Source organism: Scardinius erythrophthalmus, assembly GCF_964197995.2.
Source record: "Scardinius erythrophthalmus genome assembly, chromosome: 25".
Classification (NCBI taxonomy): domain Eukaryota; kingdom Metazoa; phylum Chordata; class Actinopteri; order Cypriniformes; family Leuciscidae; genus Scardinius; species Scardinius erythrophthalmus.
The window spans coordinates 7,945,927-7,968,284 of NC_138245.1; the positions used below are offsets into that span (position 1 = coordinate 7,945,927).

General features: G+C 37.9%; 2 protein-coding genes across 3 annotated transcripts in view; one reads left to right on the forward strand and one right to left on the reverse strand.

The window, feature by feature from the left end:
• The window catches only part of pole4 (polymerase (DNA-directed), epsilon 4, accessory subunit), a 349,858-nt gene that overhangs the window by 287,133 nt on the left and 40,367 nt on the right, over positions 1–22,358 (reverse strand). The gene's annotated exons all lie outside the window — the stretch shown is intronic.
• On the forward strand, positions 5,232–10,274 carry cist1 (colon, intestine and stomach enriched 1). The gene is made up of 4 exons (XM_081357454.1): positions 5,232–5,346; positions 8,141–8,395; positions 8,575–8,735; positions 9,719–10,274. The coding sequence occupies exons 1-4, from the start codon at positions 5,241–5,243 to the stop codon at positions 9,764–9,766; spliced, it is 570 nt and encodes a 189-aa protein (XP_081213580.1). The 5' UTR covers positions 5,232–5,240; the 3' UTR covers positions 9,767–10,274.

A 22,358-nucleotide genomic window follows, 5' to 3' on the forward strand; every position in this document is an offset into this window, starting at 1 on the left:
CAACAATGCTTCAGTAACATAACATGATTCGGTTTGGTCACAGTGCACAGATCAGTCTTTCAACTGTAATAAACTGTAGAACTACAGATTCATACAACCAGATTTCCATATCACAGCACAATAATTAATAAGTCCAGCTTGCAACTACTATACAGTTGGCCCTATCCAGCTTTAGTCACCTACAAACAGTATAATCACACAAAGCTGTATGCTATAGCAAATCTCAACTATATATTACGTTTAGGTCACCATATGTAAACTATTGCACATCTTTTAACTTCTAAATGTGGAAAATTAGGTATTAAAGTATTATAAACATTAATATAATGAATTTCTGTAAAGCTGGCAATTGAAACATTGTATAGACTATTGTGAAAAGTGTTAACTAAATTGACGGGACTTCACTACAGTAAAAAGTGCGGTTACCACTAGTAACCTAACCAGGAAAATACTGCACACAGTGTTTTTTTTGTTTTTTTTTTACAGTGCACCTTGTGCAAATAACAAACACCACTGTTTGCAGATGTAATATTATATTTGACATTTGCAATATGAAGCTGTGGCAGCAGTTTTAGGACGTCATGGCAGGTTTATACTATACAAGTGCAAACAATTCTGAAACAATTATTCATCCCATCGGATGACAGAAACCACCTCCTCTGCCACACGTCCACATCCTGCAACTCAGGATATGTTGCGTGTCTGTGCTGGGAGCTCAGCTGTACTTTAGACCTGTGCTGTTTTATTTTTATGCCTCACAGCATCACTAAAATGATCTTCTCAGTAGTTATTCTTTTGCTTATTTCTGTCACGGCATCACAAGGTAAGACAAAGTACAAAGTGATTTAACTGAATATTATAATTTTATATTCAATTAAACATAACAGGCCTACAACAGAGAAGTGTTTGATTATGTATTAATTAATTTGTAATACAAAATACAATGTTTTTGTTTCGGTATTCAAATGTGAGTCTTGCAGATAATCCTACATTTGCAAAATGTGAACAAATCAATTTATGATTCAAGTCAACTAAAGAACACACTCGAAAGAAAGAAAGAAAGAAAGAAAGAAAGAAAGAAAGAAAGAAAGAAAGAAAGAAAGAAAGAAAGAAAGAAAGAAAGAAAGAAAGAAAGAAAGAAAGAATCATGCTTGGAATAGAATCATGCTTGGAATAGTTTATCATTAAATATTTGCATTTATTTTATTAATAATCATATATTCAAAATGTATTCATTCATTCAAATTCCGTTGAATCAACATAAATCTTTCAATTGTGAAAACATGAATTTAATTTAATTTAATTTAATTTGGCTAATGGTGGAACAAGCAGCATTTAAGTTGTTAAAATGTATGATAGGCCTATTGTTAATATATAAACCTGGATATTGTGTATTCAGAACAGATTCAGTTTATTAGTACTAGTACATAAATCGAATTCTTGTTTCATTTATGTATGACTTTCAAATATGATTCACATTAAATGTATTATTTAATATTAAAGCTGCGTAATCGGAATGGATGGGAACTTTATATGTAAAATATATAAATCTTGAAAATAGGCCTATTTTTGAGTGTTGTTTTTTAAAAAAGTGTTGTTTTTTGACATTTAAAACATCAAAATATAAATATAATACAAGTTCGTTTTTACTGCACTTTATTATTTACAGAAGCATTTACACTGCTCTTTGCAATACTTGTTTTTGATAAGAATAAAATTAAGCCTCCTTCAGGGTTATACAAAACCCAGATAACACACATACTTACTGTATACAAGGAATAGTTTACCTACAAAATTACTTTTAGAAATACTATTAAAGATTAATAAAATTGCTGTTACTAATGTTGTTTTTTCCCCAATGGAACACACACACAAAAATAATCATTCTTAGACATATCATAAAATCTTATAAAACAAGCCCTATCTTCCAAGTCTCCTGAAGCTATATGATAATTTGTGTTAGAAAGAAACCAAAATTTAACATCCAGTTTCCAAACTGAATTTTTTATACATAAAGCTGCAGTCGGCAAGTCTGGCAGATTGAGTGGACTTAACCAAAATTTTGAATGTTTACAACTCTCATGCCCCTCCCCCACTACCAACGAGCACCCGCCCATCGTCAGTGCGTGTGTACCTGATTTTCTGTGAACGCGTCCGTCTCTTCAGCATCGATCAACACCATGGACTCGGAGGTAGGCTGCCCTGGCTAATCTATCCATAGATAGCAATAACCGAGGAATTGGAAGCTTGTTAGTAGATTTTCTCTCCGCCATCACGCTTCGTACAATCTCCAGGCGAACTTCAGGCGTGTCGTGTGCATCTGATATTGTAACGTGCGCGCCTGCGCGAGAGAGAGGGGATCTGTGGCGTGTGCACGACCTGTGATTGACAGTCAGATCTCACCCCCCCCCCTCCCCCTCCTCCCTCCTGCGCTGATTGGACCCGATGAGACGGGAGCGGTGGATTTTTGCAAAACAAATAACACGCTCCAGGTGGAGTTAGAAGCTCGGGTTTTTTTCTAAAACCACCTTATTTATGTTTTTCTGTCGGATTATAGTGTCAATTTCACTGAATTTGATCAAAAAAATGTTGCCGACGGCAGCTTTAGCTGTTCTGCAGTGCAAAGGCAAAAGACCGTAACTTCGTTTAGGCCGAAAATGAGTGATATTTTTGGCACATTCAAGACCTGCTCCTTTATCATGTGGATTAGTATCTTGAGTCAATTCCGTTGTTTTTTCGAGAAAATAATGGGTTGCCTAAACAGTAACTTCCAAAAGCCCATGAGAAACCAAGGCAGAGCACCGTAACAACAGTTCCCGCTCTTTGGCTTTGTTTTGGAATGCTCGAATTGAGTTACGGTAGGCTAATCTGCCTTTGTTTAGCCGCGCGTCAATATGAAGTTACTGTGCAGATTGTATGGTTATTTGCCTTTGTTTAAATTACGGTGTGGCCTGTGTACTTTGTACAGCTGCCATCAGTCCCTGTAACTTCTGATGTCCTCAGAGCTTTGTCCTGCAAACGCGGTCAGAACATTTAGTAGGCTACGGTCTGCAAGGGCGTAGATTTGGTTTGAACATTGGGAGGGGGGTTGAAGTTTGGGTATGCCTCCTGATATTGTGATCATGGTATAAATATGGGGGGGGGGGGTTAATGCATAGATTTAAATATTGGGGGGGTTATCTCTAACTACGCCCCTGAAGGTCTGAAACCGCTGCATCGACAGGCGTGCGATATCGATTGCGAAGGATATATGGAGAGTTGACAGAAAAATGTTACACATGCCGTAGCACTAGCAGATGAATACAACAAAGAAGTAAAGCCCTGCCTCACCCAGTTCGGGTACCGGACCTGGTTGAAACACTCATGCATCTAGCTGGCAGAGTGCCAAAACTTCGCCGGCGCCTTCAGCTGAAGAAACATATTTCACGAGTTCACACTTACAAATAAGTCAGATAGAATAAATGCGTATTTGGCGTGCTGTCCGAGGAGAGGGCTCCGGGCTCGGTATTCGCCCCGAACCCAGAGTACTCCCCCCGTATTCCTGGCTGTGAAAGAACAAGCCAAGAGTGAGGAGTCGGGGTGGTGGAGGGATGCTGAAACTGTCAAGGAAGTTAGGTGAGTTGACAGAGTGAATATATATGCTTCCTCTCATGCTGATAGGGTAGACATGGTAATTGTTTGATGAGCTGATTGATTGATTGATTGCTTGATTATTTGAACGTGCTCCTCCCGAACTTTGTTAATAAAACATCATTTGTTTCTTGGGCATTATCACACCTGAAAGTCCACATCAAGGTCCGAAGCAAAGTTCATGTTTTGATACATTCGGTTAGTTTTGGTTTGGTTTCTCATTGCAATTATGCAAGCGCACTAAAGAACTTTACATGACGTACTTGCATCCTGTCGTCATCATCTATGTGGGCTGCATTGACTTCTGACTTCAGCGTGTTGTCAGTTTGGTGGGTAACTTTGACAAGAATGAGATGCATATCGTTGCCACTTTCATTATTATTTTTAAAAATTACTTTTATTATTATGGCATTACTCCCTGCAGCACCAATTATACTCGAGGCTAGTTCAAATTCGCCAAATGAGTGTCCTCATTGTGCGAACATCTTATCGTCGCCGGCAGGACGCAGGACAAATATGTTTGTGTGTGTGTGCGTGCGTGCATGCGTGTGAATCAGCTGGAAGAAACGCTGTAGGCAGGACTGACAGATCTGCACATAAATATTCTTCTTCAGTAGTTTAGGCTAAGCGGGAACGACCGGAACTTCCTGTAAATGGTCTGAAAGTCTGAACCATACAGAAAATGCTTTCACACTAAACCACCCAAACCTTTGTTCAGTTTGATCCGGACTGAGACTACCTCTTTTCGTCGGACTAAATTTCGTCTGTTTGGTCCTGACCGTGGTCCGGGGGAGGTTTCACACTTGTAATTTTGATTCGGGTCAAACTGAAAAGTCCGAAAATCCGGACCAAACAAGGTAGGTGTGAAAGAGCCCTTACACACGGTCGAGCCAATGCTGGACTAATATACCTATGGAGGTATTTAGTCATGTCTAATGTTAATGCCATCAGAATGCAACCAAAGCACAGTATAGCAATAAGTAAATGGATATAAGTAATTGTAAATCATACAAAATAAATGCCATGATCACTAGATTTTATACAGGTTTTGTTTAATGATTTAGTTTATGGTGATCTAAATATTGATAATGCGGAAGTTACTGCATTTTGCCTTTGTATTGACAGCAAAAAGAAGTCATGCCAAGGCAGAGTACAGTAACTTTAAAATAGTGGTCATAAGTACAAGTTTGAGCTCAAGATTTTTTTATGTAGATAATCTTCATTAGGCTACTAAAACATCTAATTGCCAGATTTCCAGTGTCCTACCTATAATTCATTTGGCGGGACAACTAACAATCTTTAAAGTCATTTTTCTCAGTTCCACACTCTAGCGAGTTAAGGTCTTTTGCCTTTGTAGGGCAGAGTTGTTCTATAACTGTGCAAATATTCTTCAATAAAGTCTCCTTTTGTATTCCACTGTCTTTGGAACAACATTAGGGCAAGTAAATAACTACTGAATTATCATTTTAGGGGGAACTATTTCATTAACTTGAATCTGAATCTGGCTATTTGATTAGTTTACCTCTTTGCAGAGGCCTTAACACCTACACTGAGCACCTTTATACTTTATACTTTATACAGTGACAGTCAACAACCAGGCATCCACTGAGATGAGAGGAACCGAAGATACCTCACTGACTACAACACAACAAATCATCACCACCGTCGACTCAACTGAAACAACATTTTCAGAAAAACCAAACAGCACACTCACAGGTACAAGATTCAACAGAAACACTGGATTGACTCAAGATCAAGGTCATTTGCAAAGTTTCCAGTGCTGTGCTGTATTAGCACATCATTTCAGGTTTAATTTTAGGCTCTAATATACCTTAGTGTTTGTATAGGCCGGGACTTCCCTGGTTACAAAGACATAGAAGCATGAATAATTTCTATATTTATGGGAGATTATGGCTTAGGGGATGCTACCACTTGACAGTTTATGTACGTCTTTTTATGGATGCGCCCTGGGTTGACGCTCTGACTCCGGCTAAAGTAATCTGTTGAGTCCATGTATGCTATGCCTACTATGCTTGTGCATATTCCACCTAGTGAGGCAGGCATTCCCACGGCATGGCAGAGTGGTTATTTGTTCCTCATGTAAATCCAAGACCGTAACCATGGTTCCCTGAGAAGGGGAACCTGCCTGCATGTCTCCTTCAGACAAAAATATTGCTGACAAGTATTGAAGCGCCCCCTTTATACTCACAAGTATGACATCATGGACTGCAGTTTGCCAAGGGTTTATTGGCATGTGACGTTCTATTAACATGTCACAAATGTTTGCAGTAACATGCATGACAAAAATGATAAGTAATAAATATAGTCTTTATTAAATCCAACTAAGGAAACACAGGGCTTAAATACACAAAAAGAGTACTCAATGTAAACGGAAACAGGTGTGTGGAACTAAATAACAAACAAGGATACTAATTAGCTAACACGGCAGGCAGACAGGCAAACAGAGAAACCAAAATACCATGATAATAACACAGAAAAAAACAGAACATAACTGTTACAGTAGCTCACCCCTTCCGGAAGGCGCATCCTCGCACCGATGATAGTCAAAAAGAAAAGGGAGGGATGAATGGTGGTGGGAGGAGCCAGGGAGGAGCAAAGAGCAGGAGGAGCCAGACGGTGACCCACAAGGCAGCAAGGAGGATGTCCCACGGCAGAGTCGAAGGAGGGAGAAGCCATGCTGGCGACTTGGCTGTTGACACCAGGGGGATGATGGACGGAGATGGAGTCGATACACATGAAGACCTGGGCGCAGGCGAAGAGCCATCGAGACTGGGCAACATGATGTTCCTGAAGGCCGAGACAAAGCCAGAGTGACAACTGTCTGAGTTGGAGCCGGGGTGCCAGAGGGCTGAGGTAGAGCCGGTGCGACTGAGGGCCAAGGTGAAGCTGGAGGGAAGGCTGAACTAGATGGGGCCGAAGGACTGGAGAGATGGAGCACAGAGGTGCAGGCAGAGCAACGTCTGACTAAGGTGGAGCCGGAGGGACAAAGGAGCCCAGTAGAGCCATAAGACCGATGGTTCCAGGTAGAGTGACGGGATCGACAGCTGGAGACATAGCGGGAAGCTGGATGGACACTCTGAAACTCAGCTCAAGCATCATGTCCGTGCAGCCGGGTGATGACTGGCTGGGCTCTGGGTCCGGAGTGGGGCTGGTGATGTCGTCCTCAGTGGAGCAGATGGTGAATGCTGATCTGTTATTCACCAGCACCCACTCCACAAATGCGGCAAAATCCTCTCTGGGACTGGTCACTGGCAGGCATGCTTTGTCTTGGAGACTGGTCTGGTATTCTGTCAATAATTGTTGTAGTAACACGCACGATGAAGGACCTAAGCAACAAATACAGTCTTTTTTAAATCCACAATGGAAAACTCAGGAGATCATAGGAGTAAACACAATCACTTTTAACACAGACGAGACCAGATAAAGGAACTAAGGAAACACAGGGCTTAAATATATGAGGAGAGTAATCAAGGGCGTAGATTTGGTTTGAACATTGGGGGGGTTGAAGTTTGGGTCTGCATATTTTTCATGTGATCATGGTATAAATATTAGGGGGGTTGTAATGCATAGATTTAAATTTTGGGGGGGTTATCTCCCCCCCAACCCCCCCACAAACTACGCCCCTGAGAGTAATCAATGTGAACAGAAACAGGTGTGAGGAACTAATTAACAAACAAGGTAAATTAACTAGGGAACACAGGCAGGCAAACTGGGAAACCAAAACACAGACCGAACCACAGAACAAAACAGAAAATAACTGTTACACATTAAGGAAACTAGACATTTTTATTGAAATAGTTCTTGAAATGTTACAAATCAACATTGAGTTGTTATAAAAATTAAGTTGAAAGAATGTTTCAGGAACATCATAATAACCTTAAAGTCGTCATGAATTCAAAATTGATCCTATTTACTTTGTTAGCGCACATTACTAGTCTTGTGGTGAACAATTAATCTGTGCAAAAAATGTTTTTGTTGTGGTAATCTTTAATCAAAATCAGAAAATTTGCTTCCACTCTTCCTTCTCTGATGACTTCAGTTTGATGGCTTGGGTTGAATATCCTTAACCACTCCCCTCCAACTGTCAGTCTGCCATGAGCAAGGGATGGAGAAGAGGTGGGCTAAAATAAAACCCTGCCTCTATTCAGTATTCAGTTTCACATGAATATATGTCACAACACAGAAGTAAAGTTGGTTGACGGGGATTTTAAAGAAAAAAGTCAACGGGGCAAAATTCCGGTTCACAGGGATTTTAAAGAATTTTTTTTTAAATAAAACGTTCCACCAACATTAAGAAAACTGGAATTTTTAACGTTCCCATTACCAATTTTTTTTTGGAAAACATTCTCAGAACAATTATTTTTTAGCTGGGTTAACTGTAATACACTGTAGAACTACTACAGATTCATGGCTTTCAAACCAGATTTACATATCACAGCACAATGTATTATTAACTTATGTATTAATAACACTTTTTTACTAACTACAGAGACAGTAGAACCTAACAGTCCAAGAACCCAGACACCCACTGACATGACTTCTGGAGATACTTCTGAGACACTGACTACAACACAACAAATCATAATTCAACAAACAACAACGTATGTTACAAACAACACTCAGACAACCTCTTCACAATCTACTTCGATGCCCCAGAAATCTCTTCTGACAACGTCCGAATCTGCGATCACCGCTGCTAACTCAACTGAAATATTTTCAGAAAAACCAAACAGCACAGTCACAGGTACAATATTCAACATAAATACTGTATAGACTAAGATAACTCAAGATCAAGGTCATTTGCACAGTTTCCAGTGCTGTGCTGTATTAGCACATCATTTCTGGTTTCATATCGGCTCAAGTATACCTCTGTGTTTGTTGATTTATATATTAATGTGGTTGATTTATCTCTGTCTTTTATAGCTCAGGGAGACAGAGAAGGACAAGATGTGGCAGTAAATCCAGGGCTCATTGCAGTTCTGTGTATTTTCTGCATTGTGATGGCTGTAGTTGTTGTGGTTGTGATAGTGAAGGCTGCTCGCTCCAGAAGGTCACATTTTGAGAGGCTTGATGATGTATCAATGGTGAGTCTCAAGTGAAGTGGTTCTGTACAAACACCAAAGTTTCCTTATTATTCTGCATTTTATTCTGGCTGTAAATTTTTGGCAGTCCATGGTAAAAGGTTTATCACACTAATGGTAAAGTTCTCAATATACTATGATTTGGAGTCAGTCAGTTCACAATTTCATATATGTTTTAGCCAATGACTTTTGAACCAAATAGTCTAGAATCAAAATTCCTTCAGCAAAATGGGCTCAGATCTTCTTACAAACAATCTTCACAAACTGGACATTATAATGTATTTGGCCCTTTAAGTATTTCTTGCATCTATATGTAATAAATAAATGAGTGGATAAATAAATAACAATTTAGTAATATATATATATATATATATATATTATAATCATCATTCAAAGTTTGGGGTAGATTTTTTTTATGTTTTTGAAAGAAGTGTTTTATGCTCACCAAGGCTGCAATTATTTGATCAAAAAGACAGTAGAAACGGTGCACTTAGGGGTTACGTATGTAACTCGTCGTGACCACAAAAGGGAACAGTAAAATTGTGATATATTTAAAATATCTGATTTCGGTTTTAATATATTTTAAAAAGTAATTTATTTCTGTAATGTCAAAGCTGTATTTTCAGCATCATTACTTTTTTCACATGACCCTTCAGAAAACATTCTAAAATGCTGATTTAGTGCTAAAGAAACATTTCTTATTATTATGAATGTTGAAAAAAGTTGCGCTATAGTTTTGTGGAAACCATGCTAATGTATATATGTGTGTGTGTGTGTGTGTGTGTGTGTGTGTGTGTGTGTGTGTGTGTGTGTGTGTGTGTGTGTGTGTGTGTGTGTGTGTATATATATAACTGACCTCAAACTTTTAAACAGTATGCATATATCTATCAAATATCCTCATGACTTTAAAAACCTTATTATGGTTGGGAGTATATAATATGGTAACTTATTGTAACTTGAATGATTTTATTTTTTTCTTTTAACAGGGCAAGATAAGTGAGGACGCACCATTTGCCCACTACCCTCCAAAATGAATGGCAGTTTCTGTCTCAGTAAACTGCATAGTTATGCCTCTAATATTTTTCTTGTTTGTTTTGAATTGAAATGCAACATTTTAATCTATAGACTTGATGTGCAATACCCAGATTATGGTAATGATCTGCTTATTTTTTTCCTTAAAATGCCACAACCCACAACAAACCTTTAGTCAAATGAAGAAATCAACCTGTTATGTCCTAGATTTTTTATTGATTCTTTTTAATTTTTTTTTATTAAATATCCTTTGCAATTCCTTTTGATAAAAGCTATACTTTATGCTAAATTAATACATGTAATTTTAATCTAAAATGTACATAAGTATAAATGCACTCTGAAGGCCACCTAGTTGTGTCAAGAAAATGTTTGCTGTCAATATTTGTCAGACACTATGATGAGAGTGTGACATTTTCAGCTTGTCCTCCAGATGGCGACAAAATTGTTTGCAAGCTGTTGTGTATAATGTGGTTATAAAGACCTGGGCCCATATGTATAAAACTTCTAAGAATTGCCATTAAGAATAGTCTTAAGCTTTGACTTAAGTGTAAAAAAAAAATTAGTAAAGAGAAGGACTTCTCTAAGAGTAGGATACTTTTATAAAGAGGCTAAAAGCAACTTTCAGTAAAGTATAAGACTGATTCTTAAGTGCTGACTGAAGTGGGACTTAAGAGCTGCAAACTAAGGACTACAATAATGTCAACCAATAATGGCCGCCCTCAACCACTATAAGCCAATAGTGAGCCTGCAAGGGTGAGGTCACTGCTGACACCAGTAAATTAATGTAATTATAATACAATAATTTAATTAATGACACTGAAACTTTAATATAATTTTTTTTAATTGCTTTGCATTGTGCAAAATTATCACAAATTAGTAATGATGCTGTGGAATCCCCTGTGGAAAAGTGAGGCAAAGGAAAATTGTCAGATTCACCCTTTATTCAAATAGTATTAAAAATGTGTTAAAGATTTTGTAAGCGTATTGTGTAGTTGTGCCTGGAGCCAATTGTTTATTTTTGATAACACAAAGAAACATTCCAAATTGTACAGACATAATTTAGTCAGGCTGTCATACAAAGAAATTATGAACACATGAAAAAACAAGAGAGGACAATGAAATATTAATAAATTACTATATGTTGCAGACAATGTATGATTTTTTTTCTCTCCTTTGAGCTTTTTAGTTTTTCTAAAACCTGTAGCTGTTGTTTGCCCTTTTTGTCATTTAATATTCAACAATACTGATCTGCATGCATTGACACCATTATATGAGAACTGAACTGAGCTGGACGATGACATGACTGTTTTCTCCAAAGCTGCTATATATATTAATGAACTAAATAGATAACTAATGATTTTTTTTTTTTACAATGGAAATGAAAGCTTTAGCGTAAGTTCTGCAAGGAAGACTAAATTGTTATCTCTGTAAAGCTGCTTTGAAACAATCTGCATTGTAAAAAGAACTGTAGAAATAAAGGTGACTTGAAATAATTTTGTCAGATAAATATCTTCACTAAGTTTAGTGTTTTGTTCTTCCCTCATATTTTAAAATATTTAAAAAATATACATATAAATATATTTTCCTCATAATTTGATGGTTTAAGCAAACTTGGCAAACTTGTAGGGTCATTAAAAAAAAAAAAACCTCCGCACATATCTTTTGGCCACTACTGTATATTTGGTGTGGTCAGTGCCACAATAGTGCTATTCGAGCCTGCTAACTTGTGACTGAAGGGCCAGAGTCATCACAGGTGCACTGCTGCATTTTTCCAGTTGCCAAAAATATAATTATTACTTTCATTTCATTTCATTGCTATAAAATTGCTTAAAGGTAAGTTACAAAAAGAATACCTTGATTATTAAACTTTATTTATCATTTGATCAACTTCAATGCATCATATTTTCGTTGAAAAGAGCGTGGCCACGTCCTCTCTGCTGCCATCTTGTTACTCCTAACTACGTTAGGAGACCTCTCCAGCACTTTTAAATGATTTACGAGCTGAGGCCAAGTCTTAACACTTACTGTAGGAACCTTTATGAATCACACTTAAGAATTTTTCTTAAGTTTAGGAATAAGAGTAAAATTATGTCATTCTTAGAATTTTGACAGACTTGAGGCTAAAATTATACAGACTAAAGTGGCTTTATACATACCGCTAACTGCCCCGATCTTTTAATATTATTTGAGAACTGAGAGTTATTTAAAAATCCAATTCAAATAACAAATATCTTTTAATGGAAGTAATGGCAAGGGACCAATTACCAGCAATTTAACCCTGTTAAGCCTGAAATAGGAAAATACAATATCATGTCAATTATTTTTTATTTTTTTTAAATACTACAGTTTATTGAACCTTTAGTTTAGACAATGTAGGTTTGCGTTTTTTTATGTTTTGTATCATATTTGATACATCAGGCTTTAATGGCCCATATGCTATGATGATATATGGAGCCCACACTCAAGGAGGGAAAAAAAAACATCTCAAATATATTTCAGGGACCAAACTGAATGAAAATATCCGATTTGTTGCAGATGTTGTTACTAACACAGTCTCACCCCCAAACGTCACATACTGACGCGTCTTGACCAAACGGCAATATACGACGAAAAGGGTACCCCTAAAACGTGACTATTCGGGTTATGGGTAGGTTTAGGTATGCGTTAGGGTACCGCTAAGAGGTGCGCTGGTGCGCTTATGTCTTCGTCTCATATGGACGTTTTAGGGGTACCCTTTTCGTCGTATATTGCCGTTTGGTCAAGACGCGTCAGTATGTGACGTTTTGGAGTGAGACCGGGCTGTTGTTACTGTATTTACATGGCCAAAAAAGTAAGATGAAATAATTATGTAATGTAAAACAATGATATTTTTAGATTCCTCACTTACAAGTTACTTTTCTAAAAAGATATTTATTTTTGTTTAAATTGATGTATGAATGATCAAGACACATGTGCATGTACAATCTGAAAGTGGACATTTTTAAAAGTATATACTAAAAAGCCTTTAACTTGCTAAAGATAATGTAAAACAGTTTTTACAGCAAAGTTTTGCTCATGTTGATAATTAAGAAGAAATTTGAATTTGAAATAAAATAGGCATTCATTTTTTTCGACTAAAATTTAGTCAAACTAAAAAGCCATTTCGTTTACAATTTTCAGCGTTTTTAGAGGTTTGTTTTAGATCACTTATGGTGTGACAACTAAAAGTTCTGTGTAGTAACAATTATACATACATTTTTTTACAGCCAATCGCTGTAACACCTTGGCATCTCTTGTGAACTGTTTAGGACAGCATGCTCTTATTGTTTACATCAAGACTTTCTTACCATGTGACTGGATCAGCGTCACTGAAATGAGTGGTTCAGAGTTTGAAGTCTAAAACCTTTCACCTCGAATATAAAACTGAAGTATTGTGAACAGAACTGCAGAACAGACACACCTGTGTGACACTCCCCTCCTACTGCACAGGAATCCACACGTAAGGCCTTTTCTTCTTTCTTTGCGTCTTCTTCTGCTGCATTTACAGATGTTGTATTCCCAGACGTTTTCATTGTATATTTAACATTATTACCAAGTTCAGGGTCTTAGTGAAATATTTCACTTCAATGGTTCAATGAAAGTTTCAGTTTATTTTATGATTTGAAACTGTTTGTCTAAACTGAGACTCAAGGGGCCACTTGTAAAACGTTTTATGACTGCAAGGGTACATATGACCTTTTTCTTTTTTTCTGGCTCATTATTCAGCGAAAAGTCCTTACATGTGTTTTTTAATATAAGAACAAGGTGTAGTGATTTCAATTGGTACTGTTCAATTGGTTCACTGGTTTCAGTTCAGTTCTCATTAAAGAGTTGCCATGCACTAACACCGATCTAAATCTAATAAACCCAGAGCAGTCAAACAAAGACTTTTTATTGACCAATGTTTGTCACTGTAATGTTTGGCATGGAATACTACTTTACTTCAAATACTGTGCAGTGGGAACTGTATGTTATATGCTTTAAAAAAAGAAAAGAAAAACAGTACATATAATTCTTTGATAAACGTTTCAATCAGTGGTATGCATGTTACATTATTTTGGCATGACCTCATCATGTTACATCTTTAATTCAAGGTGCCGAAATCTTTTAGCATTCCCATTCATCATAATAAAAGATGATGTCGACTTGTCTTAATAATAATCAATCTTTAGAGACCCTCTACAAGATGTTCATAGGACCACAGAACATTTTTAGTGGGCAGTAAATGCCATGTATTATGATTAAACACATTTTTGTAAAATAGCACTACTGATATTATAGATGTTTATCAGTATTTTTTCTTTGGCTCCAGGTCACAGTGGAACAAAAACTATTTTGGTGTTCAGAATTAAGCGCTGAACAAAGATTCACATACAGTGTAATGATATACTGTACATACTATATACTGCATCAAGGATTTTATGGTAGCATGCTATTCCCAACATAAGGTGCGTTTACGTCATGTCAGAATTACTGTAATCACGAGATTCGACTTGTAAAAAGTATTCACGCCTTTATAAAACCCGTAGTTAAACTGAATTTTCTTAAAGTTTCAACTTGCACCACCTCACTGTCATGCAGATATACTTAAAATAGCAGCATCTTGTAACATTTTTGATCAATACTTAGTTTATATTGTTAATATCTTAATAATGCGAGAATAATCTGAAAATAAAAGACATACAATACAGTTTAATGATATAAAATTCAATAACCAGGCCTATGTAACTGGTCTTACTCGCACCGCTCTAAGCAAGATTCAAAACAGTGTCACCGGCATGGGAGGCAGGCGTACTAACATTGACGGCAAAGACCACAGTCTCTAATGTCAGTCACTAGAGCGTCTCTTAAAGGTACTCTAAGCGATGTTGGGTGACGTCACTTTTTGTTGACATTCAAAGTATTGTTAAACAAAACGGAGGCTAGCTCGACCCACCCTCCTCATCCCGTCCCCCCACCCCCCTCCCTTCCGTGCTTCCTGAAACAGTCATGGACCATTTAGAAAAAACAAACTGGATATACACACCTGTCCAGCAAAAACAGAGCCACCTGAATTTCGGATTGGAAGCCCTTCTGCCGGCGGAGTTCTCGCCACCTTTTGAACGCTTTTCCGATGTAAATTCGTGACTTTGCGCGTTCCTTCTCCTTTTCCCTATTCTTTGTTATTTGTTATTTGAGCTGTCTACAGAGACCACGTTTTTTTTTTTTTACAGTGTGTTCAGGGGACAGGCAACTAGCGGATAGTGAGGAGATTGCTGTATGTGACAAAAAATGGTTTGGCCTAAAAAACACGTGACGTCGCTTAGAGCAAGGCCTCTTTACTACAGTAGCTGGCCTCTGTTACACTCACCCTCCTAAACCTCCCTCCCATCCGGATCATGGCGCCAGCGTAATACTCACACCGCTCAGAGTGGGATTCAAACCAGCATCATCAGCATGGGAGGTGGGCACACGAAAAAGGACGGTAAAGACACGGCCCAATCATACAACCAGCGCAATGCAGCACCAGGCACAACACAAGCGTTTTTTGCTAGTTTCAGCCCGACGCAGTTATCATTTTTTCCGACGCAGTTATCATTTTCACGTCCTGCGCCACGTTGTTTAAATAGCAAATGCATTTACACCTATTTGTGCGCCCATGTGTGCTGGTCTGAAAACAAGGTGTGTTCAGGCGCATTGTTGCTATTTTGAGGCAACTGAAATAGACTGCACCATTGACCAACTGAAACTGAACTGCAATATTTTTTTTGTTATTTAAAGGGTGCGTTAGTAATGTGCGCCTATAGGCGGATTCAAAATGCACATTCACCATGGCACCATGGCGCCATGGTGCGATCCGCCATGGTGCGAGTGCAACTGGCTTTTAAAGGGAATGGGAGATTGAGACTCGGATTGGTTTATTGCACGTTACGCCCAAAACACACCCATTACTCATTATGAGAATAGGGACAACCGTTTTTGACCATGCGCCAGGCGCGGCGAACATATTTGCCGTCATTAAACTAGCAAAAGTGGATTCGGACACGCACCAAATGCACTTGCGCTGTGCGCTTTAGACCATGCACTTAGATTGTTAAAATAGGGCCCACAGCCTCTAACGTCAGTCGCTAAAGTGCCTCTTGAGGCCAGGGGAGTGAGGTTTAACTGCCCAGCTCTTTACTAGTTGGCCTCTGTTACACTTGCATAATGTCTAAGTTTATGCATAATGACTTTTGTTTTGTCTATTTATTTAGCCTGGCTAACGTCAGACCAAGTCTCATTTGAGACTTGGTCTGGGAACCACGTATTCATTTTCTCGTATTTGAGGCGTGGTTTACGAATGCCCAGAGCCGTTTATTGGGCGCTATGAATGTCTATCAAATGCGCCTGTATGTAGCTCATAGCCAATCGCTTCAATTATACCAGATGACGTATGTAGAGTGACAGAAATTCGGAAAGAGGAAAAAGACGATGGTGTACACGATGGCGTTTAGCGAATATTACCGTTTGTGCAAGATAAACATGATGGTAGAAGGTAACGTCGAGTCTGATGCCATGTTGGATCCATAGATATAAACAAACTGCTTCGGTGTCGTCATTGTCTTGCTGCTCCCTCCCCGTTCTGTGATTGGTTCCCTTTTTCAGGGGAAAATTTGGTCCATGGTGTCCAGACTGCCTAGCAGCGTGAATAAAATCGCGCTGCGAGCAAGGCAGTATGGGGAAACCCAGGCTACTATTTATTACTTAAATTACATGATTCATTTTGGTCTTAGTAGTGTTGCCATAGAAATGCATAATTCTGAGTCAAATTACGTGAACAGCTAGTAGAACGTCCAGGTTATCATTTAATAATTACAACATGGCATTAAAACATTCTTTTAAATGAAAGGCCGAATTATTCACAAGAAAAAAGAAAAAGACTGTTATTGCTCAAATTAAAATGAAATCAGGAAAGCTGCACCTGCAGTGTGTAAACCAAGTAATAGTGCTTTGCCAACAGTTTGTCCAGGAGATCTATTTCATTGTGAAGATAATCTGGCCGTTGGGTTTAGACTGCTTCAAAAACAGCATAATCACTCTGAATGGCTGTATTCAGTCAAAGTGCTTAGGCAGGAGCGATACGAAAACAACACTCAAGTGTTCATCGTATGGTTTAGACGCAGTATGTTCTCTTAGGTGCATGTAATAAACAGGCACAAAGTGCATGGAAATATGAGTCATAAGCATTAGCCAATGAGAAAAAGTGTATGTTAATGATCAATCAGGGGCAAATATGTAGAGCAAAATGTCAATCATAATGGCATAACCTCTTTGAAGTACTGCCAATATGCTATTTTAATTGAATCTATATATTATGTACATATTATAATGTGATTATATAGTTTAAGTTATTATGAAATGTTTTTTCCTTCTCACAAGTTGTTTATTTGTATTTTGTCTCTGGTAAGCCACTGAAATTTGAATGAGATTTGCATCAAGGGTACTTTAGGTAGATTTAAAAGCCTGTGAGGGAAACTGTTCCTGCGGGATTTATGGATATGCCATTTGGTATTTCTAAAGGTTATACTGTCCTCGAAATAGATTATGCTGAAATGTCATAATAAAATAACTAGATTTTAAAAGTTATTTAAAGATAATATAAGTGTTGTTTGTCCATTCAAACCTTTCTGCTATGATGAAAGCAAAAACTAGATACAGAACAGGTAAGCTATAAATCAAACAATTCAAAGTTGAACAGATAGAGTCTGGCATTATGATGGTCACTACTCCAATTTGTTTTTTATCTTCAGACTTGAACTGTTTTTTCCTGCAATCACTTTCAAAGTCAGCATGATGTATGATAGTGTTTTAAAATTTGTCCGGATTTTAAAATTTGTTATTGTTTTCCACCTAGATATGCGTGAGGTTCTTTATCGAGTTGTCTATAGGATTTTTTATCAATTTTTCATCAATCAAAGTGCGCTGCATCATGTTTATGGCCCTGCATTATATAATACACTACTTCAACAACTACTACTACTACTACTACTACTACTACTAATAATAATAATAATCATATACATCACTTTGGATTTCATATATCCTATATATTTGATATAGGCTAACCCAAGAAAACCAGTATTTCTCCATTGTTTTACCTGTTTTCAAATAGTGTGATGTTCCTTTTCTGAATTTGGTTGAATTTCAACACAGTTCAGATATCTGCATGTGTGCAGAATGATCTAAATAGACGTCAGTGACACGTAAATCTGACTGTGGTCCACGTACAGGTGCTGATAAAAAGGAGTTGGCGTAACACACAGACTATCATGTAAGACTACTTTTATCACAAAACAGGCTCTAACACTATTTTATTGCCTTTTGTTGCAAGGAAGAAAGAAAGATCATGAAACAGCATGAGTATGAGAAAATGTTCAGCTATTTTGAACTCTTAACCACATAGTCTGTCAGCTCAGATTACCTCTCCAGTCTCATATGTGATTAAGACATGACTAAAATAATGTGATCGAATAATGTGACATTTTAGTTGCTTAGTGTAAATGAATGTAACGAATGCTTGATGCTCCCTGTCTCGCTTGTTTATCTCTTTCAGTGGCGCCTTGAAATGTTAGTTCAGGACAAGAGAGATTTATGATTTAATGAAAGTGTTTCTTTAATTAAAGTGCTTTATACTAATCTGTCACAGAACTTATTAAATGTTGTTTTTCTCTGTGCATCCAGTCATAAAGAAACTCATTGCTCAGATCTGAGCTACGATGAAACAGCAGTCATCTGCCATATTTCAGCGCCTGTCTCTCAGAGGCATTTTGCCATTTCAGCGTCCCTCAAAAGCCACCTGCTGTGTTTGTACGGATCTCTTACGGACACCGTTGATTTAGACTAATACAGATTATCTTCAGTCCTTGAATAGCAAACAATAGATTTGATCTGGACTTTTGGCCTATTGTTGAAACAGATAAACTCATTTGATTACTCATTTGAAGGTGAGCACCGTTGCAATGCCAACAACTTTTACATGGGACATATGTTAGTCTGCGTCACCCTTTTTCAAAGGAAATGCTTTTTTTATTTCAAGGAGTAATTAAGCACAGATTGTAGATTGTAGACTTGCGTAATCTGACTGAGCTCATCATTACAAATCATAAATGAATAGTGGACTGAATTGCATTATTTACTCATACCCAAGTCGTAAAAAAAAAACAAAGTTAGATGTTTTGCTTATTGTTCAAGCTGATCTTTTCCATAGAACTAAAATGGATGGGGACTGAGAATATCAAGCTCCAAAAAGGGCAAAAAGAACTGAAGCATCACCATAAAAGTACCTACAATTGACTGCAGTTTCAGCTGAACACCAGTGGCAGTAAAATACCATCAACTTTTATTTATTTTTACATAAATTATTATTACATTAGCAGATTATCAATTCATAAAAATGTATTTTTTTGCAGAGTCACAATGCTACTGCATGGTATGACTTTTACCATAATGTATGCTTTGTAAACTAATACATTTTAACTTTTGAATCATATAACCAGCTGCAGTGTTGTGATATAGCAAACTCGCCCTGTATATCTAGGTACAGCATTGCACTTACAATATGGAACAATATGTGTCCGTGAAACATGAGTCGTGACACTCATGAGCGCAAAGCAAAGCAAAAATGACGTGGTTGATTCAGCAAATACATTTTTTACCACAAGTTTGATATGGCTGTAATTATTTGTTAGCTTTGGTTTGGTGACTGCCATTAAATTTCTAAGCTGTCACGTGAACTGGTAGGTGCTGTTATATTAATAAAGTTGGACAGTAATTATCATCTTTTTCAAAGAGAATTGGATGACTCATGTTTTTCAAAAATGTATAAACTCAGTTTTGCATCCTCAATTATCTTTGAAGCAGAGCGACTCACTAAAAATTTCACTCTGAATCTCTGTAAAATGTACATGAAAATCGAGAATTTATTACATCATTTATTTTTAAAAAATCAAGTCTAAAGCTCATATTCCTTTAGAATTCCCTTAAATATGCAAGAATGTTACTTTTTTTATGGATCAGGTAATGGGAAATTTTAGGCCTAGTCCACACGGACACGGGGATTTTCATAACCAGAGTTTTTCCTCCTTCGTTTAAAAAAAAAATCCTGTCCACGCATGCTCGGTTTAAAGAAATCTCCGCCTACATGAAAACGCAAAAACACGCTATCAAGCGCTGTCAAGAGCATGTCACACCAGCAGGCGGCGATACAACCCTAATCGTAAAGCCACGTTGGCCAATCAGAAGCCTGAATCAGAAGCAAAAACCCCGGTTTTACTGTCTACACGACAACACTGCAACCGGCGTTTCTGAAAATCCTCACCCTGGCAGGGGTTTTCAAAAATGTTCGGTTTCAGTGACCTGATACTGCGTTTCCGTGTGGACGAACGGCCGAACCGCGTACAAAAAGTCACGGTTATAAAAATACCCGTGTCCGTGTGGACAAGGCCTAAAGGCCTCATTATACTTCTGCGTCGGACCTACGCCGGAGCCTATACGCCGTAGGCAACGTGTTGGTTTTAATTTATACTTCTGTGTCGTTGTCCGCGTTGACGCGCACCTAGGGAGCATGTGAAACCCCGAGGGAGGGGTTCTGGCAGACCAATCACAGCACTTGTGTCCGCGTAGAATTGACGCGTCGTTACATTTTTGGAGAGGTGCACGTCAGGGTACGCCGTAGGGTACGCGCGCTACACACAGCCTACGACGTAGCTACAGCGGCAGTTCGACGCAGAAGTATAAATAGGCCTTTAGTGGCAGAGATTCCACATATGCATCCGCTTCACTCTACTAACTAGAACATATACTCAAAGAGAGAAGAGTAAAAAAAAATAAATAAAAAAAATAAAATCTTATGTTAGAACTTACATGCAGCAACTTATACTACATTATATTATATTAGACCATATATTTTGAATATAAAAAACAAAATCAGAAAATCACTCTAGTATCATGAATATTATCATACAATTAAAAATAAAGGTTCCAAACGGGGGTTTTCACAGTGATGCCACCGAAGAACCAAAGAACCTTTCAGTGAACAGTTCTTAAAATAACCTTTTTTTATTTTTTTATTTTTTTTATTGTGAAGAACATTTTAATAATCTGAAGAATCTTGTAAACTATAAAGAACCTGTGCAGTGGAAATGTTCCAGTGATTTTAAAGTTTTATTTCATCAAACCATATGCCATTCTTTTTCAAGTTTGCATCAGCTGACAACAACACTCTCAATCCTCTCAATGACTCTTTTCTTTTTGATAACATTACAACTGTCATTCTGTGTTTAGTGCACTGTAAGTGTGGGTGAACTGTAAATGCAGGAAACACATCCTTACACACACTTAATTAACACTTCAAAAATCATACTATTTTTGGAGGTGTAAAAAAATAGGATCTGCCGCTGAATAATCACTGAGGTGAGAAACATCAGCTATTTGGTGTAGATTTTAATGTGCGAACTGTTAAAGAAGACACAGACACACATGGTGTAGATTTGAACTAATGTCTTTGTTTACTGAATTACATTACGTTTTCTGCATTACAAACGCACCTGACATGTTGCCACGTATTGTTCACACTGTGCATGCTTACCGCACATGTGCATTAGGAACCACATTGATGCTCAGAACGCCTTGCCTAAGGGCTGCATAAATCTTTCAGCAGAACCATTTGCCTTTGTCAAAAATGGTGGGATTTTAGGATGATGAAATCCAAGGTACAAGGTAATTTGCTAAACTGATTGCTTTTAAAGGGAGGTCCATTATCTATCTTCGCTACTTTTGGGATGCCAAACATTGAGGAAACTTTATCCATTACAGGGATCACAGCATTGCCTGTGATGGACTGAAGAACCTCTACCACTGGGTAGTGTGAATATTCATCTATGATGACAAGTATGTATTCACCTGTTTGTAGCGGACCATAGTAATCAGCACTGACTTCTTGCCAGGCATTTCAGGAAGCCTAGACATTTGCAATGGCTCAGAATGTGTCACAGGTGTGTTGCTTGACAGGCAAGACAGTTTGCTACCATAACTTCAGCTTTTTCATCCATGTCAGGGAACCAGACCTTCTCTCTTAGGAGTCTCTTTATTTTCACAATGTCCTGATGGGATTCATGAGTCAACTGAAGAAGTTGGTGCTCTAATGAAGGCGGAATGACAGTTCTAGAGAATTTGAGGATTAGGTCGTCATTAGGCTGGGCAGTGAGTTAACTGCTGATGCTTTTATATTTTTATATTTTAGAAGTGTTTAGAACCCCAGGAATTAGTGTGAATGAGTGAGTGCACTCTTTGAAGAACTGGGCTGTGGGGTGTAGAAACAGGGTGACGAGACATGTAATACGCCGGGTTGTCTTAGCCGTTCCTGTACTTTACTCTGAAGTTATAAGGTTGAAGTTCCCAACACTCAATTCGAGCAGGTGGTTTGGAGCATGGGTTGTTCTACAGTAGGTGAGCTCAAAGATTTTGTGATCTGTTATCAGTGTGAACAGATTTCCATAAATGTAAAGGGGAAAATGGTCGCAACTCGCAATTGAGTGCTTCAAACTATTGTCCTAAACT